The sequence below is a fragment of the Lonchura striata genome, chromosome 2 (assembly GCF_050655825.1).
Source record: "Lonchura striata isolate lonStrDom1 chromosome 2, ASM5065582v1, whole genome shotgun sequence".
In the NCBI taxonomy this organism is placed as follows: Eukaryota; Metazoa; Chordata; class Aves; order Passeriformes; family Estrildidae; genus Lonchura; species Lonchura striata.
Window position 1 is genome coordinate 14,891,548 of NC_140704.1, and position 25,889 is coordinate 14,917,436.

A 25,889-nucleotide genomic window follows, 5' to 3' on the forward strand; every position below is an offset into this window, starting at 1 on the left:
GTCTACAAACGAGAGGTTATTTCCTAAATTGTTTCTCAACCCTGATACTGGGCTATGTGTCTTGGACTAATAAACTGTACAGGTTGTTTCTTTTTGGGAAACCAGCTTTAAATTAAAGTGAAGAACATTTCAGAACATGTTCAGTGCCTGCTTTGCACCAGTCTAAAAGAAGAAAATCCACCCCCCAACATTCCTTTCTCTTGCTTTGGTGTTACTTGGGGAACTGATTCAGCTGAAAAATAATTAATGAAAAATGGGTGGTTACTTGTTAACTTATTATGAATCAGTCCTGATGGGGCTGTTCTGGGAAAGGGCAGAGGATGAGAGGGTTTACTAATACTGACTGCAATGGTTGCTGAATTGCAGACTTGTAGTTTGGAAACACAGTTCTCAGGAGGTTTAAACGTCTGCTTCTGGCATTCCCAGAAGTGCACCAGCATCAGCACCAGCTGATTAATCCATTAGAGCCCATGGACCATCTCTTCCTTCACCTGTAATGCTTGGGGAGAATGGCAAGAGGGCAAGAAAGGCTTAAACCCACCTAAAACATTTGGACTGAATGCACACTGATGTGGGAATAACAAGATAATTCATGATTACTTCCATGTTACAGCACTCATGAAGGACATAAACTTGCACTCACTTTTTCCACTGAAAGGATGAGGTTTCAAGGCAGCACACTCCATTCTGGCCCTCCTGAGAGACAAAGACTCCATTGTTGGGTTAGTTCTACTTTGCATGGCAGAATCCCCTATTTGTTTGGCTGCAGAATGAGCAAATAAACATGATTCTTAGCCTGTGATGGAGATGAAGGTATCAGTTCTTTTGGCAGTGTCCCATATGGATAATGGCCAGACACTGTAGTTAGCGCCATGATTCAAGTCTCCTGTTTAAAGGCAGTGCAATAGTAAATAACTAATTAGACATTAATACTTGCACTTCTGTGGTTTTTTTTTTCTTTTATCTTTTGTCCTTTCAAATAACAGCATAAACAAGAGGGTGACTGAAATTAGGAACCCACTCTCACTTTTCCTACTGCTCTTGGCTGGACAAGCAGTGGCACATGCTGGGTGCAGCTCAGAACTGCGCTGTAAGGGATGCAGTAATAGCTGCCTTTGCCTAGCAAAGGACATTAGTTTGGTCCTCTGCCCTAGGAAGCCAAGTTTCAGAAGTCATGCCAGGATTTCACATTTTTGACACATCACTTTCCCTGTCAAAACTGGCTAGGTGTAATCATCAGGTCAAAATGTAAGGTGGAGAGAAGGGGACATACAGCACAAGCTCACAAATACCACTGCTTAGGAGATCAAGGCCAAAAACAGGGTAGGTGGCTACAAGATATTTAGAGCAAGGGAACGGTATGTCACAAGGTTATTTAATTTATTTCTGCTTTTTTTTTTTAATTATCCTAAATTTAGAGCACCTCAGATAGATTATACAGCAGCATTCTCTTACTCCTTGTCACTGCTGGTTATTCAGCAGAGCATGTCCATAAACTGTATGACACTGATGGCAGCATGCACCTTTTGTGGGAGCAAAGACTGCATTCCACAAGGGGAATTGGATATCAACATGTACTCAGAAAACTCCATGTCAGGAAACAATGTGTCTACATACCTAAGTAAAAGGATGGGCAAAATGCATTTCAGAAGCTACAGGAGAGAGCTCATGTGGTGGATTACAGGAAAGGTTAATTTGTGAAATACAAGAGTATTAACCATGAGACATCCTAGAAGAATTTAAAATTTGTGCTTAGAAGGAAGTCTATGACTAGACCATGTGCAATGGTCTGTTTGAGGCAGTTCTACTGCATCAAGGAAGCCAGGCTGCCTCCTGTTCTAGTGTTCTCAAGTGCTGGCTCTTGTGGCAGTAGAGTCACTGGAACATGGCCACAGCATGAAACCTTATTTACCCACAGCAGCAACGAGGCATGCACAAGTGTTTGGGTGGGTTTGGTCTATGGGGCAAAGCTGACAGAACTGGGTGCCAGGAGGAGCAGGGGATGGACTTGAAAAGCAGCTTTGAAAATACAGCTTAAAAAACAAGGAACACAAATGGTCTTTGACCTATAGATGGTTCTTGTGACAACATATGTGCATAATTTTTTTACATCAGAATTTCCAGCTTTTTTCAATTAGTTTTATATGCAGTAAGCGGAACAGATTCAGATTTCAGAGACCTAAATATATTTCCACTATCAGAAAGTAAGCAATGCAGTACTGTAAATGGTGAAGCAATAAGAACTAGATTAAATATGAAACTACAGTAAAGTAGATATTAAGTTTCTCCTTAATGTTGAAAAATCAGAACACTGTAATAGCAAAGGTGAAAAAACAGATCCTACAATGGTTTTACTGACCTAAGTAATCATGAGATGAGCAATTTCTGTAAAGCAGGATGGAACAATTTGTATTTTTAAAGATATATGCAATTTTCTGCACTGAGGTGTCTTTTCCTCTCCACTCCTCTCCCCTGAGGATTGCAGGTGGAGCCTCTAGTGGGGAGCCAAAATACTTGTCCCTAACAGGTGACCTTCACCAAAAACCTGCAAGGCACAAGATGATGTATTGAGCCAGCAGGAGCTATAGAGAATCAGCAGGAACTATAGAGAATCAGGAATAATCAAATTATTTCTTCCCCTTTGTAAGCACCACTGGCAGAACCTGAGCCCCTTCCAGTCTGACAGATCCTCACCTCTTCATGTACAGCAGCAACCCCAGCATCAGCCTGTGCAGGGAGCAACAAGGCACAAAACACCACTGGCTTCTGGGAACATTCTGGAAGTAAATTGCTGGTGGCAACCAACCACCCAGCCAAAAGTCCCACCAGAGCCCTTTTTTTTGGCATCTGCTGACCCCACATACAACACTTTAATTGTGTACAAAATCTGAGACTGTTGGCTGAAGAATTGGCCTCTGACCACAGAGCAAGAGGCTAAGTTTGTCAAGTGGTGCAGCTGCTAATGGCTGCACTGCCCTGGGCTGCTGAAAATCACAGAAACTTTCTATTAGCCACTGTCCTTCAGAACAAACTGCATGCCAATGTAAGGCACAAGGCTTTCCCATGTTAGAATCCTCAGTTCTGTTCCCAACTTCGTCTGAGTAACCCTGTTCAAGTTATGTTACCATTCATTGCTGTGTCTCCCCCTCGAATCCACAGGGACAGATCCACTGTGGAGCCCAGCCAGCTGGGCAGTGAGGCAAGGTGGGCAGAGGGAAGGAACTTCTCCTTGGATCCTGGGGGGCTTGGAGAAGCTCCCACGTGAGTCCAAAGACGAGCTGATCCCGCAAGCAAAGGAAAGAGGTGCTCTCCCTCAGGATTAGTTCTGAAGTTTAATGAGGGCCTGGAGAGATCCCAGGCCACATCTGGCTTTGAAGGACATCTGGAGCAAGAGGGAGGGTCTCCTGGCCCAGAGCAGCCAGGTATAGGGGGGCAGAGAAACCCAAGCAGGCAATGGGGGAAGGACATGGGAGTGGCTCTCGGGGGCCAAGGCCTCAGAGTGACCCCTGAGGAGGGTCGGGGAGGAGCCCCAGCCAGGGTCCAGCTACCTGGTGACCCTGGGGGAAGGATCTGGACAAAGGGGAAGGGTCACCAGGTGATGGACACATCACCTGGGAGGAGACAGGGGGATGGGTTGGGGTTTGATGGACATACAGGTACTGATGGGAAAGCTGGGATGGACCAAACAGGTACAAAGAGGGGATATGGAGGGACAAAGCATTTTGAGGGGACATACAGTGCAAACACAACTCTACAATTCATCAATTTTTTTCCTTTTTTTTTTTTTTTTTTTTCTCTTAAGACAGGAAAGTTCACCTTATAATTACAATTGGAATAGATACAGAAATGGTGATAACACTCATCACAAATGTAAATGGTAGAATTCCTTGTTTCTCGGTTTATAGAGTGCCTCTCCCTAAGCTTCAGGACACAACAGATTGTCTGGGAGACCAGAATGCCAGTAAGAAGCCTGATTAAAAAGATAAAAGGAGGATTTTAAAGACAATTCCATGTTCTGGAGAACATGAATCACTACTCTCAAGAATTTGTAATTTACAGACTGAGGGGCAGCTTTTCTCTGGGCTTGAGCAATGTAAGCCAGCAACTCCTCCAAAGCATGACTGCTGGCTTGTGCCTGAGGCATTCCTTGGAGCTGTCTAAACCAGAGAAGAAAAGCTGACTTGAGGTCAGCTTAGCCAGCTTGCCTTGATGGAAGCCCCTCTTATCTCTTCAGCCACAGCTGAGATCATTTGCCCTGGTCACTGTTTAACAGTGGCCACTGCAAACACTGCCTAGCCAGCGGGGCAGCAGCTCACAAGAAAGTGCTGCTGGCAGGACAACCCACTCCAACTTCCAGAAGGGTCAAACCTTCCTCCCCCTCCCTCCAACAACGGAGCTGTGCCTTTTCTGATCACAAGGGCTCAAACAGTCTGTGCCAGTCTTAGCTCAGCTCCTGGTTTGGAGAGGACCAGTGAGAGCATTATGCTCAGCCAGGGCAAAAGAAGTTGGGACCTACTGTCCAGAGAGACATTGTCCCATTATAGGATTCATTTGATTTGAGAAGGGAGTGGGAATCCAAGTACCTTTTTTGAGTACAGGAACTTGCAAACCTGTTGGGAGCCCTTTTTTTTTTTTTTTTTTTTCAGGATTTCACATGATTTTCCAATTAACTTATTTATTGAACAGTTTGGTTCAGCAGGTCTTATTTCTACACACTGAAAGAACAAAATGCTCCCTCTATATATTTGCAATAGCTTACCTGTCATTAAAAATGTAGAAAGTTTCACAGAATTCAAGAGATCTGATGATACCCATGCAGAATTTGGCCTAAAGAGAGAGCTTTTTTCTTTTAGAAGGGTAAGAGACAGGAATAGGACCCAGTAAGTGCTGTAAGGCTGGTCTTTCTTCGGGCCCAAAACTAAAAGTGAGCAAGATTTCCAGGCAGAAGAACAGAAGATCAGCAGGAACAATGCAAAGTTAGTGTAGGCATGTTTCAGGGTTTTTTTGCATTTAATAATTTATCCTCTTCATTCCTGAATTAACACAGAATGTAAATCTTGTGTTCATTACACAAACCCTAGTTTACCCAATGATGAGTAAAACCCAAGGACAGGCCCCAATACAGAAATGTCAAAATCTAAAAGCAGAATCAGAGGACGTGAGGCTCACCGGAAAACCAAAGGAAACACCAAAATGGCATTCTCAAATATGTATTATAAAGATTACTTGCCACAGTTCTCATAATTTCTAAAGATCTTTTTTAGGTCCTGCCAGTGTAGAGGTAAGGCCTTAGAGCACTTTACCTAATTGTAGGTTAATACTACAAAACTCCCATATTCGGTGAGCTACTAGGAAAAACTCTGCCACAAAAGTGCTCCTTTCATGAGCACATTTCATGTTTAGTCCCAACTATCAGTTTAATTATTTTTTTATTTACAGCTTTCAAAAAAGCAGATTACTTTTTGTGAAGCAGTGAATATATAACAATATGTTGTTTCCCATAGAGAAAACATATATGCAATGTGTATGATAGGCATGATACACACAAATAACATGATTATGTGACAGATTAGTAACCAGAGGCCATGAAAGAGCAGAGGGATAAAACAAAAGTAGTGAATTTTTGGTCAGTTTTGAGAGTTAATTTGGTCATCACATTCTTTTGTGGTTTTTTTTTTTTTTGTTGGTTTTTTTTGGGTTTTTTTTTTGTTTTTTTGTGATAATTAGATTGTGCAAATATCATTATAACAACTGTTCAAGAAAAATATGAACAATAAATGACAAAGTACAGATTTGATAGATATTATAATATTGAATTTCCCTGATGAAATTTAGAGATTATTGTAGCAACAATTAAACAAGCTATTCTGCCAAGGAAAGAATAATAAAAAAAACACTTTTAAAAGCATCAGATTGTGAACTGCAAAACACATATCAAAACCTCTATCAAGCAGAGAATTGTGTACAGACTGACACCTTGGTAGTAAATAAATGAGAAAGAACCCACTTTGAAGAAATGCTCAGCACAGTGCAGATTAAGCTCTTTTCTCTCTCTTCCTCCATCACCTATCTTCACTACAGCCTCCAGGACCAAAATGGACTTTTCTCATCCTCACACCATTACCTTCACCTCTAATGGTCTTCTGTACCCCAAGAAGTATTTTCATTTCTCGATTATAGACTTCTGTGTTGGTTTGGAGTGTCATGTCCTGATCTTTCATTACTTTGATGATAAAAGTCCCAGTGTAGCATTTTGCTATGGCAAAACCCGAGCTTTTAGTAGTGCCATATCTTCTATCTTGGAAATAGCTTTGCTTTCAAATTGCCACTCAGTCTGGAGGCCATCACCATCCCAGGTACACTTTGCCAGCACAAACGGGTAAAGTGCTGCTTGTACAGACTTGGGGTTTACCAGCAATAATTGCATTAGAATAATTTCACTCAAGAGTGTGAGTACAACACTTGTTGGCAGTTGAAGCAATTTTTACTGAGTCTGAACAATAGTGCCTTTTAGGGTAAATACCTTATGTTCTGCATAGATATGCCATAGTGCCTTATTCTACTAAAATTTAAGGTATTTACTGAAACACATTGCAACTCTTGAGATTAGCCAAAGTGACAAAACTTTCTAGCCAAAGTGACAAAAATTTCTTTTTTCACTTTTTTTTTTTTTTTTGGTTACTTCTTTTTTTTTTTTTTTTTTTTGGTCATTTTTTTTGTCACTTCTTTCAGCATCCATTCATCTATTTGGAATTCAGTATGTTAAAAAAACTTTCAAGCTCATCATACAGCATTGCTGAATATTGCTGTGTTATTGATTACATATATGGATAGGTTGTGCAGAAAAACAGTAACTGGACAGCATTGTGGCTATAGAGAATTTGGGAATGCCACCAAAATCACCACTGGGATGCCATATAAGTATTACTGAAAGAGAACAGCAGTTACTCCTCAATGTATCTTCAATGTATTCTCTGCTTTCTCTTCTCTAAGTTTTCTCTGTAGCCTTAAGTCCCTCTTTCTTGTCCTATTAGCTCAGGACCTCAGAAGGATGTTTCCCATCCCGGAGCTGAAACCTAGTATTTATTTCTGTAACAATTTTCCTATAGTTATTCTGTAACATTTTTCCCATTCTCATTTTTTTTTTATAAAAAAGGACATACAACTGCTACAATTTTGCAACTACATCCAATTTTGAGGTGGTGATTTGTTACATTTTGGAAACCGGTCAGCAGCAGAAACAAATCCAGTGCCCCAGGCACGGCAGGGCTCTGTCCCCTGCTGAATTCCAAGGACACATTTCTTTCCGTCAGACTGCTCCCTGACTGCTGTGCAAGGTGAGCCTGAGGAAGAAGCAGCACAGGCATCAGCTTGGGCACACAGGGCAGCTGATGGACTTTTCATCTTGTGACTGAAGAACAGCTCATAGCACACTGGAGTTTCATTAAAACTAAACATTTCATGTTCACTGCTCATGAAATTTCCCGACTTTCATTTATCTCTAAAAGATAGAACCAAAGGCTTAATACTTTTGCTTTTCCCTTTTTTTTTTTTTTTTTTTTCCCCCCCTTCAGGTAGGAAACTTACTGTCCTTGAAACTGCTTTGCCATTAATTTAGAGAGGTCACAAAATCACAAAACCCACGTGGCTGATGCTGCTCCCCTGGGGCTTGGCCTCCATCACAGCTGCCCAGGCATCTCCACACACACAGAGCATCCTCACTGCTGGAATCTCACTGCCGGGCTGGGAATGGCACCTGCATCCTCTAAGCACCTTTGGCTTCCACATCAGTTTGGCTAAATAATGAAGACACGCCACAGTTTCTGTGTTTTTCAAACAGATAACATGTCGTTGTCAAGGCAGGATGGGAATGAAGGAACTCCAGTCAGAAGGCTAAATGAAGTGAACTCCAACTCAACTGATTTATTTCAAAAATAATAGATGACATTACAAAGTCACAAAGACATCGCTGAGTTTAACAGATGCAAAACTCAAAGCACTGATCCATTTTGAAGATAAAAATGTTAATAGTGTAGTGTATGTGATAAATATAAATTTTCTCTCCCAAAGCAATGACATTTCCTGAATAAAAGTTGCTTGGACTTTACTTTCTATCCAAATTACTGGCCTTCTACATTCAGCTGTCACTTACATGAGTAACCTTGGGTTTATCAAAATTCTCTGTTCTAATGCTAAAGATGACAAAATTTTCCCATTTCAACAAATGTCTCACTGGGTTTATTACCACAGATATCTTGGAATATGAAAAATATGAAAATCTTAAAATAGTTTCAAGAAAGTGTGTTTCATTTACCTAAAAGAGAGCAAAGAGTTTTACCTGTGAGAAATTCTGAACCACCTGATTAATTCTGTTATGATAATAATTACAAAACAGTATTATTAATGCAACATAAATGGTTGTTTTTTTCAAACCAGCTTAATCAGCTTTCACATATTTAGCTCAATGATACTTTCAAGGTAGAAGTTTACTTAGAAGTGCAGTATTTGTATACTGTACAGCAAAATGCACAGTAAGTAAAATGATTGTTATATGGGAGAAATCCTCTGTATGTATTAATGCTGAGATAATAAGATTGAGAAATACCCAAAACTTAGGTATGTGAAATTAAAGTAACATAAATTATGTTCATGAACCTCCCCCTGCCCCCGCATATCAACAACTGAAATCCTATTTTAGGGATAATTAAAGAACAGAACTTTGCTTAAAGAACAGTCTGTAAACTTTGCTTGAATGGCAAAACATTGTAAACATGCATATATATTAAAAATTTCAAGCCTTTATACTTACATTACTGAAATGTTATATCTGCAATATTGGCATTGTATCTTTGTGAAGTTCAACAGCAATCAATACAACAGCCTTTCCATGGACAAATAACTTATTGCTAAGTCAAGAAAACAGTTGTGGACTTACTTCATTTAAAAGCAGTCTTATTGAAAAATAGCATTGAACAGTGTATTAGATAGGTACAGAAAAATAAAATGACCCAAAAGAACTTCCCACATGGTTCATTTTGAAAACTCAGTTGTTCTCCTGACACTGGTAAATCAATGAACTAATGCAGAAAATCCCTGTGCCTGCACACAGTTCAAACCCTTCTTTCACTTCCATGCTCCTTATGCTCCTCAGGCACTGAAACCCAGGATTGACACCAAAGCTGCAGCTGTGTCTCAGTAACTTCTCCTAGAAGTAATTTAAATGCATTTTATACATTACCAGAATAATGACAGGAAGTCAGACTTGTTGACGCATTTTATTGTGAGATGGGGAGTCTGGTAAAAAACTAGAAAATGACCATGATGTAACAAGGAACTTAAAAATGAAGTTTCAGATTTGTAACATACATACATGAATACAGGAACAAATTGGCACAAAAATGTTAAACATTGTTCCCAACACTGTTTTATAAGATTATTCTAATTTGGCTTACTAAGGAAATGAGAGTTTTATGGTTAGACTAATCTCTTAACAAAACTGCAGAGCATCATGCTATTAGTCACACAGTGAATTTCAAAATTTAAGAGCTTTATATTAAAAACCGGGTAAAGGTAAAATGAATTGATTGCAATTGTAAAATTAATACATTCCCATTTTAATTCTTCTGTTCTACAGTCCAAGGCAAGTATAAATGTTAACATAACACTGTTAAATCAAATCTCAATGCAAGAGAACCGATTGCATCTCTACTTTAAATCTTATCAACTTTCCAAATTTTCATACTAAAATATATTATTGTATTAATACAAACTACAGTATTATACACTACACTGTGTAATAAATAAAGAAATATAAAAATAAGACACATAAATATAAAAGTTTTCTAAAACTAAAAAGGTACATATGTCAGTAAGAAGGGTATTAATACTGCCAGGTTTGAAGACATACAGTACAAAATGTTGCACAGATCTATAAACTAAAAGAAATAAAATAATACTGATAGGTAAAAATCAGCTAACATTGTTAATAAATGGGGTCCATAATAACTAACATTTGAAAATACTTATGAGCCAGATAACATGTCATGTATGTGTCTGAAATTAAAGTAAACCAATAAAGCAATAAAGCAGATTAGAAAATTTCCCTTGTAATTATTGTAGAGAAATTCTGCAAGTCAGGTTATAACCCAAAATACCACCAAATAATTAAATAATGAAATATACCAGTGTTCTTACTTCTCTGATGGCTGAGTGTTTTTTCCCCATGAATAGTTTAGAAGTTTGATACAAATCAACAAATGCTAGTTATTGTAGGCCACACATTGGATAAAGGCTGCTTAGAGCCTTTGTAATACTGATAAATGGCACTTACAGCACATAGGTCTTGCATAAGGCCAAAGGAGATACAAAGCTTCATATCATATCCTTCATATTGTTACTACATATTCAAAACACAATTACAAACACTGTTTTTGACAACTTTCCTGTCCTTACCAGTATTAACACTGTTAGTCCCTGCAATCAGAACTCAACGACAATCTTCTCAACTACATTTTTTAACCACATGAGTAAGAAACTTCAGTTCTTCTATCATCTTCTTTCTTAAGGCTAACAATACACTTTAAATGATAATATGCTCTACTACAACATCTAATGTCATAAACTGCTACCTTCTAGGTTGAATTTACAAAGGTAGCCAAGCACTGTTTGCAACTGCATTACACGTCTCTGCAAAAGGGAATTTTGTAGTGCAGAAGTTCTCACATTGTAAAACATAAGAAAATACTGAAGTGGATTTAGGAAATGTTTTGACATTAAAAAAAAAAAAAATCATATAAATCTCTCCCAATTGTACAGTTTAAAAATTAATCAACTTAAGAATGAAAATTAATACTGATAAAACAAACAATGCCAGATGCTTGTCTAATAATCAGGTTTCCTACAACCCGTTAAATCTTTGCTTCCAGAGTCACTGTATTTTTCTAATCTGCTTCATGTTATAAACTTGTTCCTAACTTTGAAAACTGTGAAAAATTACTAAGTTTGAGGTTCAGGCACACCTGGATTTCAATTTTTTTTTTCTTTTCATTTTTTTTATATATATATTTTTTTACACAGTAGTGAACAGAAATCACAGTATGCAGGCTACTGCGTTTCCATGAAAAGCATGTATAATATAGAAGGAATTTCATTACCAATTTTTTTTTTCCTTATAGAAAAAACCTAGCATGTAAGCTTTATTCATTATTTTCTTCTGACATCTGCCCATTATTTTGTATAACTTCTGTTTCTTCACTGCTTGCTTGATTTACAGCTTCATCATTCTTGTCACCTTCATTTTTCCCTTCTTCCTCTTCTACTGCCGCTTCTTCTTCTGCATCCCCTACTTCTTGTAGTTCCCTACATTCTTTTTCTTCCTGAAGTCCCTCTATGTCTTTTTCTTCATCCTCCTCTTCCTCTTTTTCACTGTATTCCTCCTCTTCCCTGGTGAGGCTCTCCCTCTCGTCCGAGTCGATCTGCGAGTCGATGTGCGAGGGGGACGCGCTGGCGGCCGCGCGCTCGCCGCCCGCCACCTCGGGGCCCAGCTCCTCGGGCTCGGCGCTGTCGCGCTCCTCCGTCTCCCTTTTGCAGTAGGAGTAGCGGTGGTTCATGTGCTGAGAGTAAGACCCCGAGTGTGAAAACCTCTTTCCACACTTGTCACATTGGTAGGGCTTTTCCCCAGAGTGCAGTCGCATGTGTTCAATCAAATGGTGTTTGTGTTTGAATGCTTTTGTACAGATCCCGCACTCGTGAGGTCTTTTACCTGTAAGATAAAGCACACACTGATATATTGTAGATGAAGTTTTTAAAAAATACACAGCTGTTTTCATTGTAAAATGCTGTTGGTGAACATATTAGCATCGATTAAATTTTATATAACAAGATGTTCTACTCTGTGCATTATCAGCCTGAGTTTCTCTCCTGAGCCCAAAGGATGAAGGTGGAAGGGTACATTGTCACAGTCACTACAGAATTTGTAAGTTTTTTAGGAAAAGTCATCATAGGAGGATAAAGAGCTTCTCACATATAACTTCTAGCACAAAAAACCATGCGACTATAAATTACAAAATGCATAAACTTTTTTCAATTGAAACAATTTTAACTTTTCTATATTGTTGGCAATTTAAAATCAGCTAAGCTTTTACATTGGTTTTGGTGTACCAAGTCCTTCTATGATACAGGTAAAAGGAAAATAATTCTAAAATCTAGGCTGAATGCTTTACGTACAAAACTTGCTGAGTACAGATGCATTGACATGAAAAAAATCTGTTTCACTCTGTGTGTTTCTCCTCTTTTCCAGTTACTGTCTTTGTTTTAGAGTTTCTTATAAACATATCAGGAGCTTAGAGTGTTACTTTGATTTTAACTTTTAAAGTTGTTACACAAACAACTTTGCAGTCTTAGCTCAGACATAAAAGACAAAGATAGTAAGACATCAAGTTTTTGGCCACACTACACAGATGACCAGCAGAGCCATGTCATCTCACGATGAAGAAGCAATGAGGCAGGTGTTCATCTCCCTTCCCAAGAAACAATAATAGGACAAGAGGAAATGACCTCAAGTTGTGCCAGGGGAGGTTTAGATTGGAAATTAGGAAAAGTTTCTTCACCAAAGGGTTGTGAAGCACTGGCTGCCCAGGGAAGTGGTTGAGTCACCATTTCTGGAGGTATTTAAAAGACAAGCAGATGTGGCACTTTTGGGATGTGGTTTACCAGTGGATTTGGTACTGCTGGGTTAATGGCTGGAGTCAATGATCTTAAAGGTCTTTTCCAACATAAATGATTCTATGATTTTGAATGTTAAATTGAAGCTAAAACTGGTAGGAGAAGAACAATTCTGCTAGGAAAAGGAGGTGTTAAAAGACTCTCAGGACAGCATAGGTATGAAATTAGATACCCTTAATGAATACAACTTGAGAAAATTGATAAAGACAAATTAGAATTTGTTATGCTTTTAATTTTATATGTGACATGACACTAAAATGTTAATATATAAAATATAACTAATATAATAATTCACCTACTCTGTGAACCAAGAAAGTAGAGCAGCATGAAAGGAGTAGCCAAAAGTTCTGAAGAGTTTACTTTATGGATGTGGGGAAAGAGAAGATAACAGAGCCAGCAAGAAAGGAATATATAATACAAAACCCTATATATATTTGGCACCTAGCCAATAAAAAAAAAGAATTCTTACTTTAAGACATCACAGAGGAAATAAGAGAGTAAGAGGTATTAAAATAATCCTAAAGACACCAGGACTGGAGCCAAAAGGAACAACTACGAGAAATTAAAAATAAAAATCAAAGCCAAAAGGGTGTTCATTAGCAGTTAGGTTCTATGTCTAATGAATAGCTGAAGCTGTTAACTTCAGGGCATTATAAATGTGACTCAATCAGAAAATCCTTCATGCCAGATAGGCACCTGTTTTTCATGCACAGTATCAAATACATATAAAATCCATTGTTTGTTTTTTTTTCAGTTTTTATTTTTAAGTTTTTCAAAATTTATAACCAGACAAGGTACATTAGAAGTAATATATCCTCATTTATAGGCTGCAGTTCTCAAATGACTATCTACAAGCCAGAAGAAAAAATCCCCTTTTTCTATTATGGTTTAGGTCTAACAAATTTAAAGAAAGACAGAATTGCTGTTCTGTCAAACAAATATACAAAACCAGGGGTTTCTAAAGAAAGCTTAGCACAGGCAGTAAGGACTGCTACACTTCCCTACACTGTCTGAGAATTTCATTCCAAATGAAATTATCAGTTACATGTTACCAGAGAAATAACAATCAGAAAACACTTTTCCTAGTACATACCTGTGTGTTCATACTTATGTCTCAATAATGAGCTGCTCTTCTGGAATATTTTGTCACATAAATCACATGCATACATCCCATTTTCTGTCTTTCTCATTTTTTTCTTTGGGGGTGTTGAATCAGAATCATTTTGATCTTCTAAATTGGGTATTCCTTCTGAGCTAGTGTCTTGCCTTTCATCCTTCAGAAAAATTACAAAAATAAGTTAACTCCAATAAAAGAAGTCACACACATAAACTGAAACTGCTATTCCCATTCAATTCCATAAATAGCCAAACAAAATTGTTTAGACTTCCACAGTTTAAAAAAATCCTTTACTGCATTGTTCTGCTTTGTAGTCCTTGCCACCATCCAGATGCAGATTTCCTCATTGGGACAGGTTTTAATCACATCCAAATATGACTGTTGGCCAGGTCTAAGCTATGCTGGCATGCCATATTTTAAGGCCCATAAAATAAATGTAATATTACAGACCTGTAAAGCACTTCAGCAAGTGAGAAGAGCAAATTTGCCACCTAACTGCATTTTTCAGCTAATGCTGGTCACCTACCTTTTGCTGCCTCACAGATTTTATGAAGTTAAAAGACTGTTTTTGCTGAATTTTTCACAAAAAAAGCTATTTAAATTACCATTCAAATTTGCATATTTTACTACCCTCTTCCTCATGAAACTACCACAAGTACTATTTAGGGAACTTCAAATACTGTCATTAGTAAATAGTTAACAAAATAGTAAAAAAAGTAAACAAAAATATAATTGTTGTGTATTTCTAAGCATTTTAAGCTTCCCTGTAAAAGGACAGTATTTTCTACTCACATCAGCAGCATGTACATGTTAGCCTCAAACTTTTAATATAAGCAGCCTTGTAACTCTTCAAGGCACTTCAGTCTCTGGAAATACAGAAGCCTGAATAAAATGCTAGATTGCCAATTTCTAAGATTTAAGTAGAAACACTCAGCCACTTTTGTGTTCTGCCCTGTCCCTACCTTAATGTTCACAGATGATTCTCAGGAGGACTGACCCCAATTAGATCACATCTGGATGTACCCAGGGAGGAACAAGCCAGGATACAGGAATGGCTGGCAGATGAAGATAAATATCTCCCTGACTTTCAATTGAGAATATATCTGCATTTTGTTTAAAGTGATATTACAGTGTAGGATAAATTCAGCTACTCTGCAAACCAAGGAAGCAGAACAGCACGAAAGGAGTAACCAAAAGTTCCGAAGAGTTTATTTTCTGAATATGGGGAAAGAGGAGATGCAGAGCCAGCAAAAGACAAAAGCCATGTTTTTATTTTGCTTTTTGATCAGGAGCATCAAATAGTCTTTAAAATAGTGAGCACTGATGTCCTAGAAGATTAAATATGGAAAATAACTGAGTTGTCCACACACAACAGTTTCTGTTAGTCTGGATTCAAGCTGCTTGAGCTAACTAGCTTTGCAGAGGGCAAATATCTATTACCTATTTACAATCAAGTCAAATAAGCCTGATGGCTGTATTTATATTTTTATTTAGTTCACCTTGATAGTTTTCTGTTAGTTCAGCACAGATACAGATTGAATACATCATACGTACATCATGTAGGAATATGGGGACCGAAGTACCTGATTTCCATTGGCTTGGGTCTGTTTTGGTGGTGTCTCATGAACTGCAGGACTAACTGTAGTAGAGTATGTATAAGCCACCTGTGGAATCAAAATGGTTTGCTTATTGGCAGCGAGAGCTCTCAAGCAGGGAACACTGTTCTGGTCAGCAATGGCAACAATTGTAGGTAACTGGGCAGTGACTGTAGGTATAGCAATATTTATGGGATTGGCACTTGGTGGGATTACATTTACAATAGGATCAGAGTCTGTAACACTGTTGTCCTTTTGTGGTTCTTTTTTTGCACAAGTTAAGTTCAAAGGTTCTTCTTGGACAGAATAAACACTGTTCTGGTAAACACTAGTAATGGTAGATCTTTCCAACAGTTCTCCATGTTGCTTTGGTAGCGAAAGGTCAAGAGGTTCTATTTGTGGCTCTTCTTGTACACCCTCTGCCGTGTACGTGTAACCCTGTGAATTTCTTGATGAAGAAAGGTTTAGTGGTGATGCAGATGGCGTGCTACTGTGGGAACCATTGAGAGTTGAAGCCCCTGGTAAAGTCTGAGATTTCGTTGTACTGACAGGATTTTGTGAGTTATTTGTGCTGTTCTGGGGTTCACTCACAGTTGAAGTTGCTGCTTGATCATCGTTGTCTGTGGGACTGCTTAATTTAACTTGTTCAGGAGAAGATGGTCCAGAAGACTGCACAGAAATTTGTCCAGCTTGCATTTTTTCAAACCACTTTCTTACCACGTCCAGTGGTAGGTTTACAGAATCTGCTATTTTTGAAAGCTCTTCTGCGCTTGGTTGTGTATTTAATGCATAATATGCTTTTAGGAGCGACAGAAGGTTCTTTAAAGGTGGCTGACCAGGAGACAAGTTGTTCTCCCCAGTTTCTGACGGGACAGGGGACTTGGGTTTCTCAGCTTCTGCTCCACTGGGCTGGGGAAGCTGAGGAGGGCTTTTTGTTTCATAGTGCTTTAATTCTTGAAGTGCATTAAGATCTCCTGGACAGTCATCACAAAGAAGACAAGTGCTATCGTTGGTCTCTCCTTCAAAGTTCTTATCTTTCTCAGACTTCACCGTGAGATCTTGTGGTAATTTCTCATTTTTGCAACTATTTGCAGGAACAGAGTTTTCTTTTTTTAGATTTTGTGGAACAACCTGAAGTTGACTTGGTTGCTCCAAGCTGTAGTTGATAATAATTTTGGTTGTCCCATCTTGGTCAACCAAAGGAAGACTGATAGCTGAAATGAGGGAATGGCCAGCTTGTTGTATAGATGCATTATTGATTGTTTCTTGTTCTTTGGACGCAAGATTAGCATGATTGTTTTCCAGTACTTGCCTTATTACATTACCATCCACTGCCACTTTTAGTACATTTTGAATGTCACTTAAATTGATGCTTATGGGAGACACCAGACCTACTGTTGGTAGAACAACAGCTTGCACCACACCCTGAGGAGAACTGGTTGCCTGCAACGGGCTACCACCACTAAAAACCCCATTTTGCAAAGGGGTTGAACAATTAATTCCTGAAGCAACCACTATGGGCTTGAATTCGTAATCCACAGGTTCAGTTTTAATTTGGTTAAGAGGAAGCTGCTCTTGCAAGGGTTTTTCTATTTTTTGTCGTATCTGTGGTCTTGCTGGGCTACCTGGTGATGCAGAAAGGGAAGGGGAGGAGCACTGAGACATCTTGAGCCCTGACCGGGCTCGACCGTTCACGGGCATCAAACCAATACACTTCTTACTGCTTATGTGTGAACTGTATGAACCAGAATGGGAAAAACGTTTCTTGCAGTTTGGGCACTCATATGGCTTCTCTCCTAAACATAAGGAAAAATAAAAAAGAAAAAAGGCATATGCAACAGTTAACCAGGTTACAGAGTAACTTCACCAAACAATAATTATCAGAACAAATATATCATAATGACCTCTCAAAGAGTCCTAGGGGGAAAAAAATTCTTATCTAGTGAATTGAACAGGAAGAGTATAGCTTTGAGCCAAGGCTCCTTTAATAACTTTGTGATGCACTAGATATAGGATGGAGCCCACATGATCATGTGTTACAGTATTTCTCTATTTGACAATTAAAGATTTTATTGAACTTCATTAAAGTAGTACCACCACTAACTTATAACTTCTTACATAACATTTCTTGTAACTTAGCTAATAAATTGTGTCCTGAGTCTACTTTAATATGACTAATTGTGAATGTGTCAATTACAGCCGCAGGAGTAACACACTGTTCTTATGTCCTGATTATTATCAATTAAAATTCTCTAGCAAGGCTTGTAACAGACTGAATTATCTGCAAACATTGAAGAAAAAACAGAGAAGTACAAAGGACCAGAAAGATGTCCACATTTCTTCTGCAAGAAGTCAAGTTTTCCTTCATTGTAAGAGATTAAGTTGAAACTGTAAATCCTCTTGAGTTTTTCTACATATTTCCCACACAGAGCTGATGGCTGCAGACAGTGCTTGCAGTATTCCAGAGGGAAAAATATAAGGAAAACACTAGTATTTTAAACTTAGACTTACAAGACTCTATTACATCAAAGTTATAAAAAGCAGAAATGGCAACATTTGTACTCAATTCAGTGCTTGATTTATTTACCACTGTGGATTCGTAGGTGCTCCTTTAGGTGATGTTTATATTTAAAAGCTTTTCCACATTCAGTGCACTTGAATTTTCGATTCCCACTAGACTGCGTCACATGTCTCTGTAAGAAAGAAGTCTTAATTATTGTACAGGACAGCATCTTACAGAAACACTTTGTATTTTCACATTGCAACAGAGAAAATGCCATACAACAGAGAAAATGCCATACAAACCCAAAGAGAATCAACCATAATTGTAAGAGATTGAAGGTGGTATGGAAAAAGGAAACAAATCACAAATCAGGTAAAAAATGAGGCACACATTTCTTCTGAATAAATCTGATACAGTAGAAAGAAAGAAACAAAACAAACTCAAAATATAGTTGCCCCTTCTCCTAAATTCAGGTGAAGTTTACACTGACATGTTAGTAGGAAGTTCCAGGATGAATGCTAGTTCTACTTGTGAAAGCAAAACCATCAGGGAAAAACCCCAAGCCCAGTACCCAGAGAATATTTCATGCAGGATAGAAAAACATTAAAGTCTATAGAAACCTGTTTAAACTTTAATCGGTTGACTTGATTTTTCCATTTACATGCTTCCAGGGCTTACTGTTGGCCTTGGATCCCTCTATATAATGATGACACAGGACTGCTCAAGAGAAGGTAGCTTAGTGACAATAAAGGTACTCTTGGTCACAATTAATTTGCAAAATAAATGTGAGAAACCAAACCAAACCAAATAAAAATATGGAGGGGTTTCCCAAGTACACAACACCAAACCTCTTCACCATTTGCACTGAAGCTCTGTGATTATTTTTGTTAGATTTTGCTTTGTGAGAGCATTTATTGTTAAGTTCTAAATTGTGTTTGTCTTTATTGCTATACTAATTTAAAAAAAAAAGCAAAAGCAAAGACAGATATATATATATATATATGTAGTATATACGTGACACGTATGTGCAAGATCTGTAATTTTACCACAAACTCTATAAATCTACAAATGTGTATTTTTAAGGACAAAAATTACATGCACTTTTAAAGTTGAAATAGCTAAATTACCAACAAAAACCAGAGGAACTAGGAATTTTTCTGTTCAAACAACTTGCTTATTAGAAAAACCCAGCAGCTCCTTTTAAGTAGAGCTCTACTACGATTGGGATGCACTGCAGATTTTTGGTAACTGGAGCAAGTGTTTTCATAAACTCATGAACAGAGCTGTTCATGGACTCTAGGGACTAACAGGCTGCTCAGCACCAACAGCAGGTGTGGATCAGCTGCCTCTGGTGTGAAAGCATGGGGGGAACTCCTACCCCTGGCTGTGGCCTGCTGTGCTTGGCAGCACTGGGAGCAGATGCTCACCAGGTGCTAGGGCTCTTCCTGAGCACAGACACGACAACTGGGGGCTGAGAACTGTGCTGGAGAAGCAGGGATGGATAAAACACAGGATGATGACCCTGCTGTGAGACATGCCTGCAGATCTGAAGAACCTGCAGCTGAGCAGGTTGCTGGATGAAACTCTGAACTCTCTGCTATGAGATATGCTGTCCAAATTATCAATCCTTCCTGTTCTACTCCCTGTCATCCTTTAACAGAAGACAAATTGAAATAAGATCATCTAAATTACTTCCATATACTCTAATTCAACAGTTCCCTTGGGAGAAGCATTTGGTTAAGCTGCAGATTTTACCTCTCAGCAGATACTGCTCCCACCCTGCTCAGGGTGAGCAGCTCCCTGCCTCCCCTGGGCTCTGCAGTGAGAGCTCCACTCGAATTTAACCTGACCCTCATTCCTGGGTTTGTCAGCTGTCTTTTGCTAGTTCACATGGCTTTTCAGCTCTGCTTAGTTAAGTCCCTTGAAGATGATGTTCTAGAAGACTGTGGCTGACTCACTGCATTTCACTTTAATGATCCAATGAGTCTAGAGGACCGTGTCAGGATTTACTTAAGCCTGCTGAGAATCAGTTATTACCATTTGTCTTGAATTATACAAGCTAACAGATATCAGAATATATACAGTTACTGCAGGTCCTGGACTACATAAATATTCACACTAAGTATCAGTGCATGTATTCAATGTCAGAAATGTTTCTGCTCCAGTCTTTAATCTAATGTTCTATTTCTAAGGCATGGAAGTCCACACTCCACATATCAAATTTTTAATGAGTTTTCCTGGTCATAGCTGTAAGGTGCTTTAAGATTTCTGCTAGGTAGTGTTTCCAAATATATTTTGCCTTAGCTTCTTATATTTGTAACTCTCTGTTCAGATTTCTTGCTGTCTCTTGTAATACTGTTCAGAATTACTTTGAAGGATCTTCTTTAAGTGTAATTGAGAAATCATAATGCTTCTCCAAAGTACCACGTGAAATATTTTCACCTTCATTTTCTCAGATTCAAATGGTTTTCCCCATCTCAGCACTGTTAAAGCCACATCAGTTTCTGCCTGTGACATGTGATATATTTCAAATACACTGTACATAACTGCTGATTTCTCCTCATAAAAGAATTGACTGCAACATTCAAACAATATTCTTCTGCACTCCTCCAAGGACTGAAAGAAGAGACACCAGCATTAAGGTCCGTAACTAGCCACTAATACCTCCCTGCACCAAATGTTTACTGGGCTTAGGACTGAAGCCCACTCACACCAGAGAACAAAACTAGTTAATGAGAATCCTCAAAAGTTATTTGGAAGAAAGAAATTACAGGTATATAAGGGTTTTTTTCACAGATTATTTGACTGTGGTTTGCAAGAATTGCCATTTCTCAGCAGTGTACATGACACTGAAATTCTGAAAGACTACTTATGAGTGCTTAATAAATTGATGTGAAAACAATTAAAACAAATATAAGAAGCACTTTTTCACACTTCAACATATCTTTTGGTGCTTCACATGTGAAGGCAGATGATACATACAGCATCACTTCCTGCCAACTGTTAGTGGTGTAGGAGCAGCCAAGGGTGCTGTGAGGAGCAGGGGGAGGAGGGAGGAAAGAAGAAGGAGAAGGTGCAGGATGGCTCTCAGCTCTCTGATGGAGCAGAAGTTTTGCATATCTTCCCCTGGCTCTGAAGGAGGCCCAGTGTGCAGGTACCCCTTCCACTGCCTTCTCTAAGCTAGATTTTATCTTTGTATGTTGCTTCTTTGTACAGAACAATCACAAAACTGTCACATGATGGACACTACCAGCTAATGAAGTTATCTAAATAATCTATGATCAGGTGAAGTTCTTTAGGAATAAGACATGAAGTTTTAAACATGCAGCTGTTTAAGATCCATAGCCAGGAGGTCTATATTTTACTAACAACAAAATTTTCCATTACACAAATGATGTAATCATGTATATGCAGCCAATTTTAAAGACATGACAACTTTGCAATAATGCCATAAACAAACAATTATTTCACATTTACCAATTATCTAAACTATTGTAGTTTTAATTCTGAATATGACTTGAGAGAAGAGAACGGGTGTAATACTGAGTTCCAGATACTCCACAGAAACAACATTAATCAAATAAAATTGTGCCTTCAAATGTATAAATCCATTAAAATATTTTTGTGGGAATACAGTTTAAGCTCCCTTTTTTAGCAATTCTTCTGAGTGTTTACTCACTTGGTATTTTTTATTTTTTTATTCAAACTGCATGCAAGTATGGGAAAGGCTTCTATCTTCCCCAACTACTTTATTCTTATGTTTTAGGCTTGTAATTGAAAAGACTGAAAACAATGTGGTAGCCCACAAGAAAAGCATTATATAAATAGCATTCATAGATTTTATAGTTAAAAATGTAAGATGTATGTAAGATGAAAGTAACTTTTAAAGTGCAAGCCAAGCCAAAAAGGAAGTGAAACAGAAATTAATTGCTCATGGGGAGCATATTTGAGTAAAAAAGAACTGCCACACCAGAATATGCTGGTGAGGTTATTCCAAAGCTTGTGAGACAATAAAATCCTTGCAGCAGGATGGCCAATACTTCTTGTACCAATTTAATTGATCAGCGAGTGGGAACACTCATGTATAAAAATGTGTAATAATTTTTTAAGCCTGTTAAATTGTTGGACTTGATGATACTTTGTAGGATGGAGGTTAACTGCCAATGTGTAAAAAAGCATCTCCTTTACTCTGGACCACAGCTTGTTGCTTTGGTGCTACCAAAAATGTTGGAAGTACCTTTACTTTAACATTCAATTTTGCATTTTTCTGTTATATTTTCCTACTGTTTCATTTCTGGAGAGTAGGAATCATTCTAGTCTGTCCTCTGAAGGAAACATCTCCAAGCCTCTTGAACTTGGTGGTGGAAAATCTGTTTTTTTCTCTGGATAATTCCTGACTCTTTCAGTTAGTTCCTGAGCCTCAGAGCATCTCTGATAAGATATGGAAGCATGTGCTGGGCATGGATGATGGGACATTGTGGGGATAAAAAAGAAAATACAAAGAAGGACAGGAGAAAAGACTCAAGATTTTCTGTAATGATCAGATGGTTAACTCATGGCAGATATTCCAGGAACCCATGTCCTCAGGTCAGCCCATGAACCAGAGAAAACAAACTCGTTACATCTTTATTTTTCTGTTGCTTCATTTAATACTGAAACACCATATTTTAAATGCTAATTATTTGTATATTATCTTACAGCATGAATTGCATTTAAAAACTGTACCTCACAGTTCAAGCAACAGAATGGTTTGTTTCTTAAGGGCAAAAATACTACAGTAAATTGTGAATTATTCAAACAGGACTTATAGAAAAAAAAGGAAATGTTTCATTAAAGGCTTGAAATCAGATTTAAGTCATCATTTTTATGCAATGGTAGCCAGTGAATAGAAAAAAAACCCAACAAATTACCTCTAAATGTAATAAAGAACTTCTGAAAACAACCTTACTGCCTAGATGAATGCAAACTGGCAGGAAGTGAGATCTCAACCTTTGACAACTACAAAAAAAGCTTGACTTGAGCAGCAAGCTTGAGTGAGTGCTCTAGGACTGGACCATCAGCACACAGGTGATCTGCTGTGAGCAATTTACCTGCTCTGCCCACACGACAAACCACAGCGCTGTGCAGAGGACAATAACCCCTAATTCAAACGCCACTTACTGGGTCTCTTCCTGATTTGTGAGATGTCATGTGGCGGTCGAGCTGCGTTCTGTACGCGAACGTGTAACTGCACAAGGAGCAGCTGAAGTTATCTTCGTTCTTCTCATGGCGGTATTTAATGTGTTCCTTCAGAGAGGTGAAACGCTTGTAGCCCCGGTCACAGTACGGGCAGGTGAGCAGTTGGGAAAACGCATCAGGTGTTCCTACACAGGAGAGACAGTGCACCAGACTTAAATAAACAGGTTCCAAACTTACTACCAGCAACAAACAGACTTTACATTTACACCTATTACTGTAAGAAAACATGCAGCTGCTGGAAGCTCCATTTGTTTTAGAGAAGGACTAGTGATACTTCAGATCTTTTCCACAGGTATTATGCAAGCTCCCACACCATGGTATGGTTGCCCCAATGTGCGTTGGAGAGAGTCAGCACAATATGGTGACAGGACAAGGAGGAAGGGTTTTACACCAAAAAAGAGTAGATGGAGACTAGATATAAAGAAGAAATTTTTCATTGTAAGAGCAGTAAAATACTTCAACAGGTTGCCTAGAGGGGTGGCAAATGTCCCATTCCTGGAAATATTCAAGACCAGCTTGGACAGGGTTCTGAGCAATATGATAAAGCTGAAGATGTCCCAACTCATTTCAGGGGGGTTGGACCTAGATGACCTTTAAAATCCCTGTCCAACCCAAACCATTCTTTGATTCACAGATATGTATGTGTACTGTCTGCAGGACAGAAAGTAGAGAGATCAAATGTGTGGTCATAAATACGAGTCTAACGTGATCTGTGGAATCTATTTTGCTGGCTTTCATAAAGCTGGTTTTCTGTATTAGTACAGGGAAAAGTGAAACCAGATTGAAGCTAAATATTCATTTCACACGTCTATTTCAAGAAGTCACCTTTTATGAAGTTTTAGCTCCACCCCTTCTTGCTAGCATTTTTAGCCCTTCAAATAGTAACTCATTCTATCATTGAAAAATTAATTTTTTTAGAGGACTGAAAAAATACTTCTTTATAAATTTATTGATAAAGGTATGTTCAAATAAATGTAGGGTTTGCTGTATTTGATAAAAACATCAATTTATAGGTGTGATATCCTCCAATGACCATGCTACTCTTCCTTGCTTCAAGTTAAACAGGAAGCAAATGTTGCAAGGATGTACCTATGCACTGTGCTGAGCATGAGAAAAGTGGAAGGTCTTTACTGATTAACATTTTATGCTCTGACGCACAAGGGGAACATTTGTACATGCTGTCATTTTAAGTCTCAGAACTGTAAGAATTATTAATGCTCATTAAATGAACCAGTACTTTAGAAAGTACTTCTGAATTATTTACCTTCATGACCTCTTCCAGCAGTTATCACCACAGATGGGTAATATGTTCTATGAAGTACCAATTTATTCTGTTTGTGTGGAATTTACTAACTTGATTTTTACTGAATGTGCTCCTGCAACAGTGAAAAGCAATCAGACCACTTTATTACTAAAAATCACCACTTTTTCTATCATATAGGTTCTTTTACACTTGTAATAGTAACAATCAAAATAACCCCTACTCACAGGGATTTTTTTGTCGTACTATCCATTTCTGCTTTTCCTGGTTTAGCTGAGTTGTCCAAAACCAAAACCATCCCCACGTGTGTAGACTAAGTATGCTTCCTTTCAATTCTCTTTTTACCATCTATAATTCAACTCATCTGACATAAAGAATACTCCATTTCAGCACAAATACAACTCAGTGGAAATGTCAGAAGCACATTAACTTTATTTTCATTGGAGGAAATGGAGAAATGAAAACAGTTTCCTGAAATTACAAAAAAAAATCTGATTCTGTCACTTCTCTTGTCTACCTTCCCAGTTTGGAAGCATGCATCTTTACCAAATGTCACTATATTTTTGACATTTTCTGTTCCAAAATGATTAAAACACTAAACAGTATTATTCAGCATTGTGATTTTCACAATACTTCTCAGTGAAGTTACTGGGATAGGTCCAATTTAAATGATTTATACAAATGTGTATTTTTAATTATTACATGGAAATCATAGGACAAGTCAGTAAAACTAACTTGACAATATGTGCCACTGCAGCCACATATTGAAATATTAAATTAATGAATGCACTTTTTAAAGTAAAATCTGTAATAGCATAAAATCTCTCGAAGAGCAGAACAAAAAAATTATCTTTACTTCTTTCATTGCTCTCCCTCAGACTCCATTATAGTACTACAGATACAATGACATCTATCTGTTCAGTTATATTAATTTCTTAAAACAAGTAGAATACAACTCCTGATGTAGGCTGTTCCTTTTTCTTGAAATATCATAAATACTCCAACTGACACAAACTATCTAAGCTGAAAACTTGAGAAAACACACAGAATGCAAAACCAATCTCAACAGCATTCATCTTCAAATATTTCATGATGAAGAAATGAACAAAGTGTAACCTCTCATCTCACTCACAACATCTTAAGCATGAAATTTCTTCAGAGAGAAAAAAATGATATCTACTTAAAAATAACCACAGGTCATTATTTTTTTCACATAAACATTCTTGTTGAAGAATGCTTCTTTTTTCTCTGCTGCTGCCCTTTCAGGCAAAAAACCTCAAAGGCCTGGCTATCTCAATAAAGTAATTAAACCTTAATAGACTGGCTACCCAATAAAAGAAATTCTATCTAATAGGTCATTTTGGGAGCTTTGTTTAAAAATATAAAATATGAAAGAAACATGTTATAACTCTCCTTAAGTTATTCTTATACAAAATGGTACTATTTTACTTT

The 25,889-nt window shown here is 38.0% G+C and overlaps 1 protein-coding gene across 6 annotated transcripts in view; it reads right to left on the reverse strand.

Annotated features, from left to right (window-relative positions):
* Positions 1 to 7,903: 7,903 nt before the first annotated feature.
* The window catches only part of ZEB1 (zinc finger E-box binding homeobox 1), a 122,186-nt gene continuing 104,200 nt past the window's right edge, over positions 7,904 to 25,889 (reverse strand). For all 6 annotated transcript variants that reach the window (XM_021542985.4, XM_021542983.4, XM_085572976.1 and 3 more), the window contains 5 exons: positions 23,099 to 23,301; positions 18,023 to 18,128; positions 15,424 to 17,231; positions 13,817 to 13,997; positions 7,904 to 11,761 (listed from right to left, as the gene is read on the reverse strand). In XM_021542985.4, the coding sequence (XP_021398660.2) occupies positions 11,196 to 11,761; positions 13,817 to 13,997; positions 15,424 to 17,231; positions 18,023 to 18,128; positions 23,099 to 23,301 (2,864 nt within the window). In that variant the 3' untranslated portion in view covers positions 7,904 to 11,195. The remainder of the gene's footprint in view (positions 11,762 to 13,816; positions 13,998 to 15,423; positions 17,232 to 18,022; positions 18,129 to 23,098; positions 23,302 to 25,889) is intronic.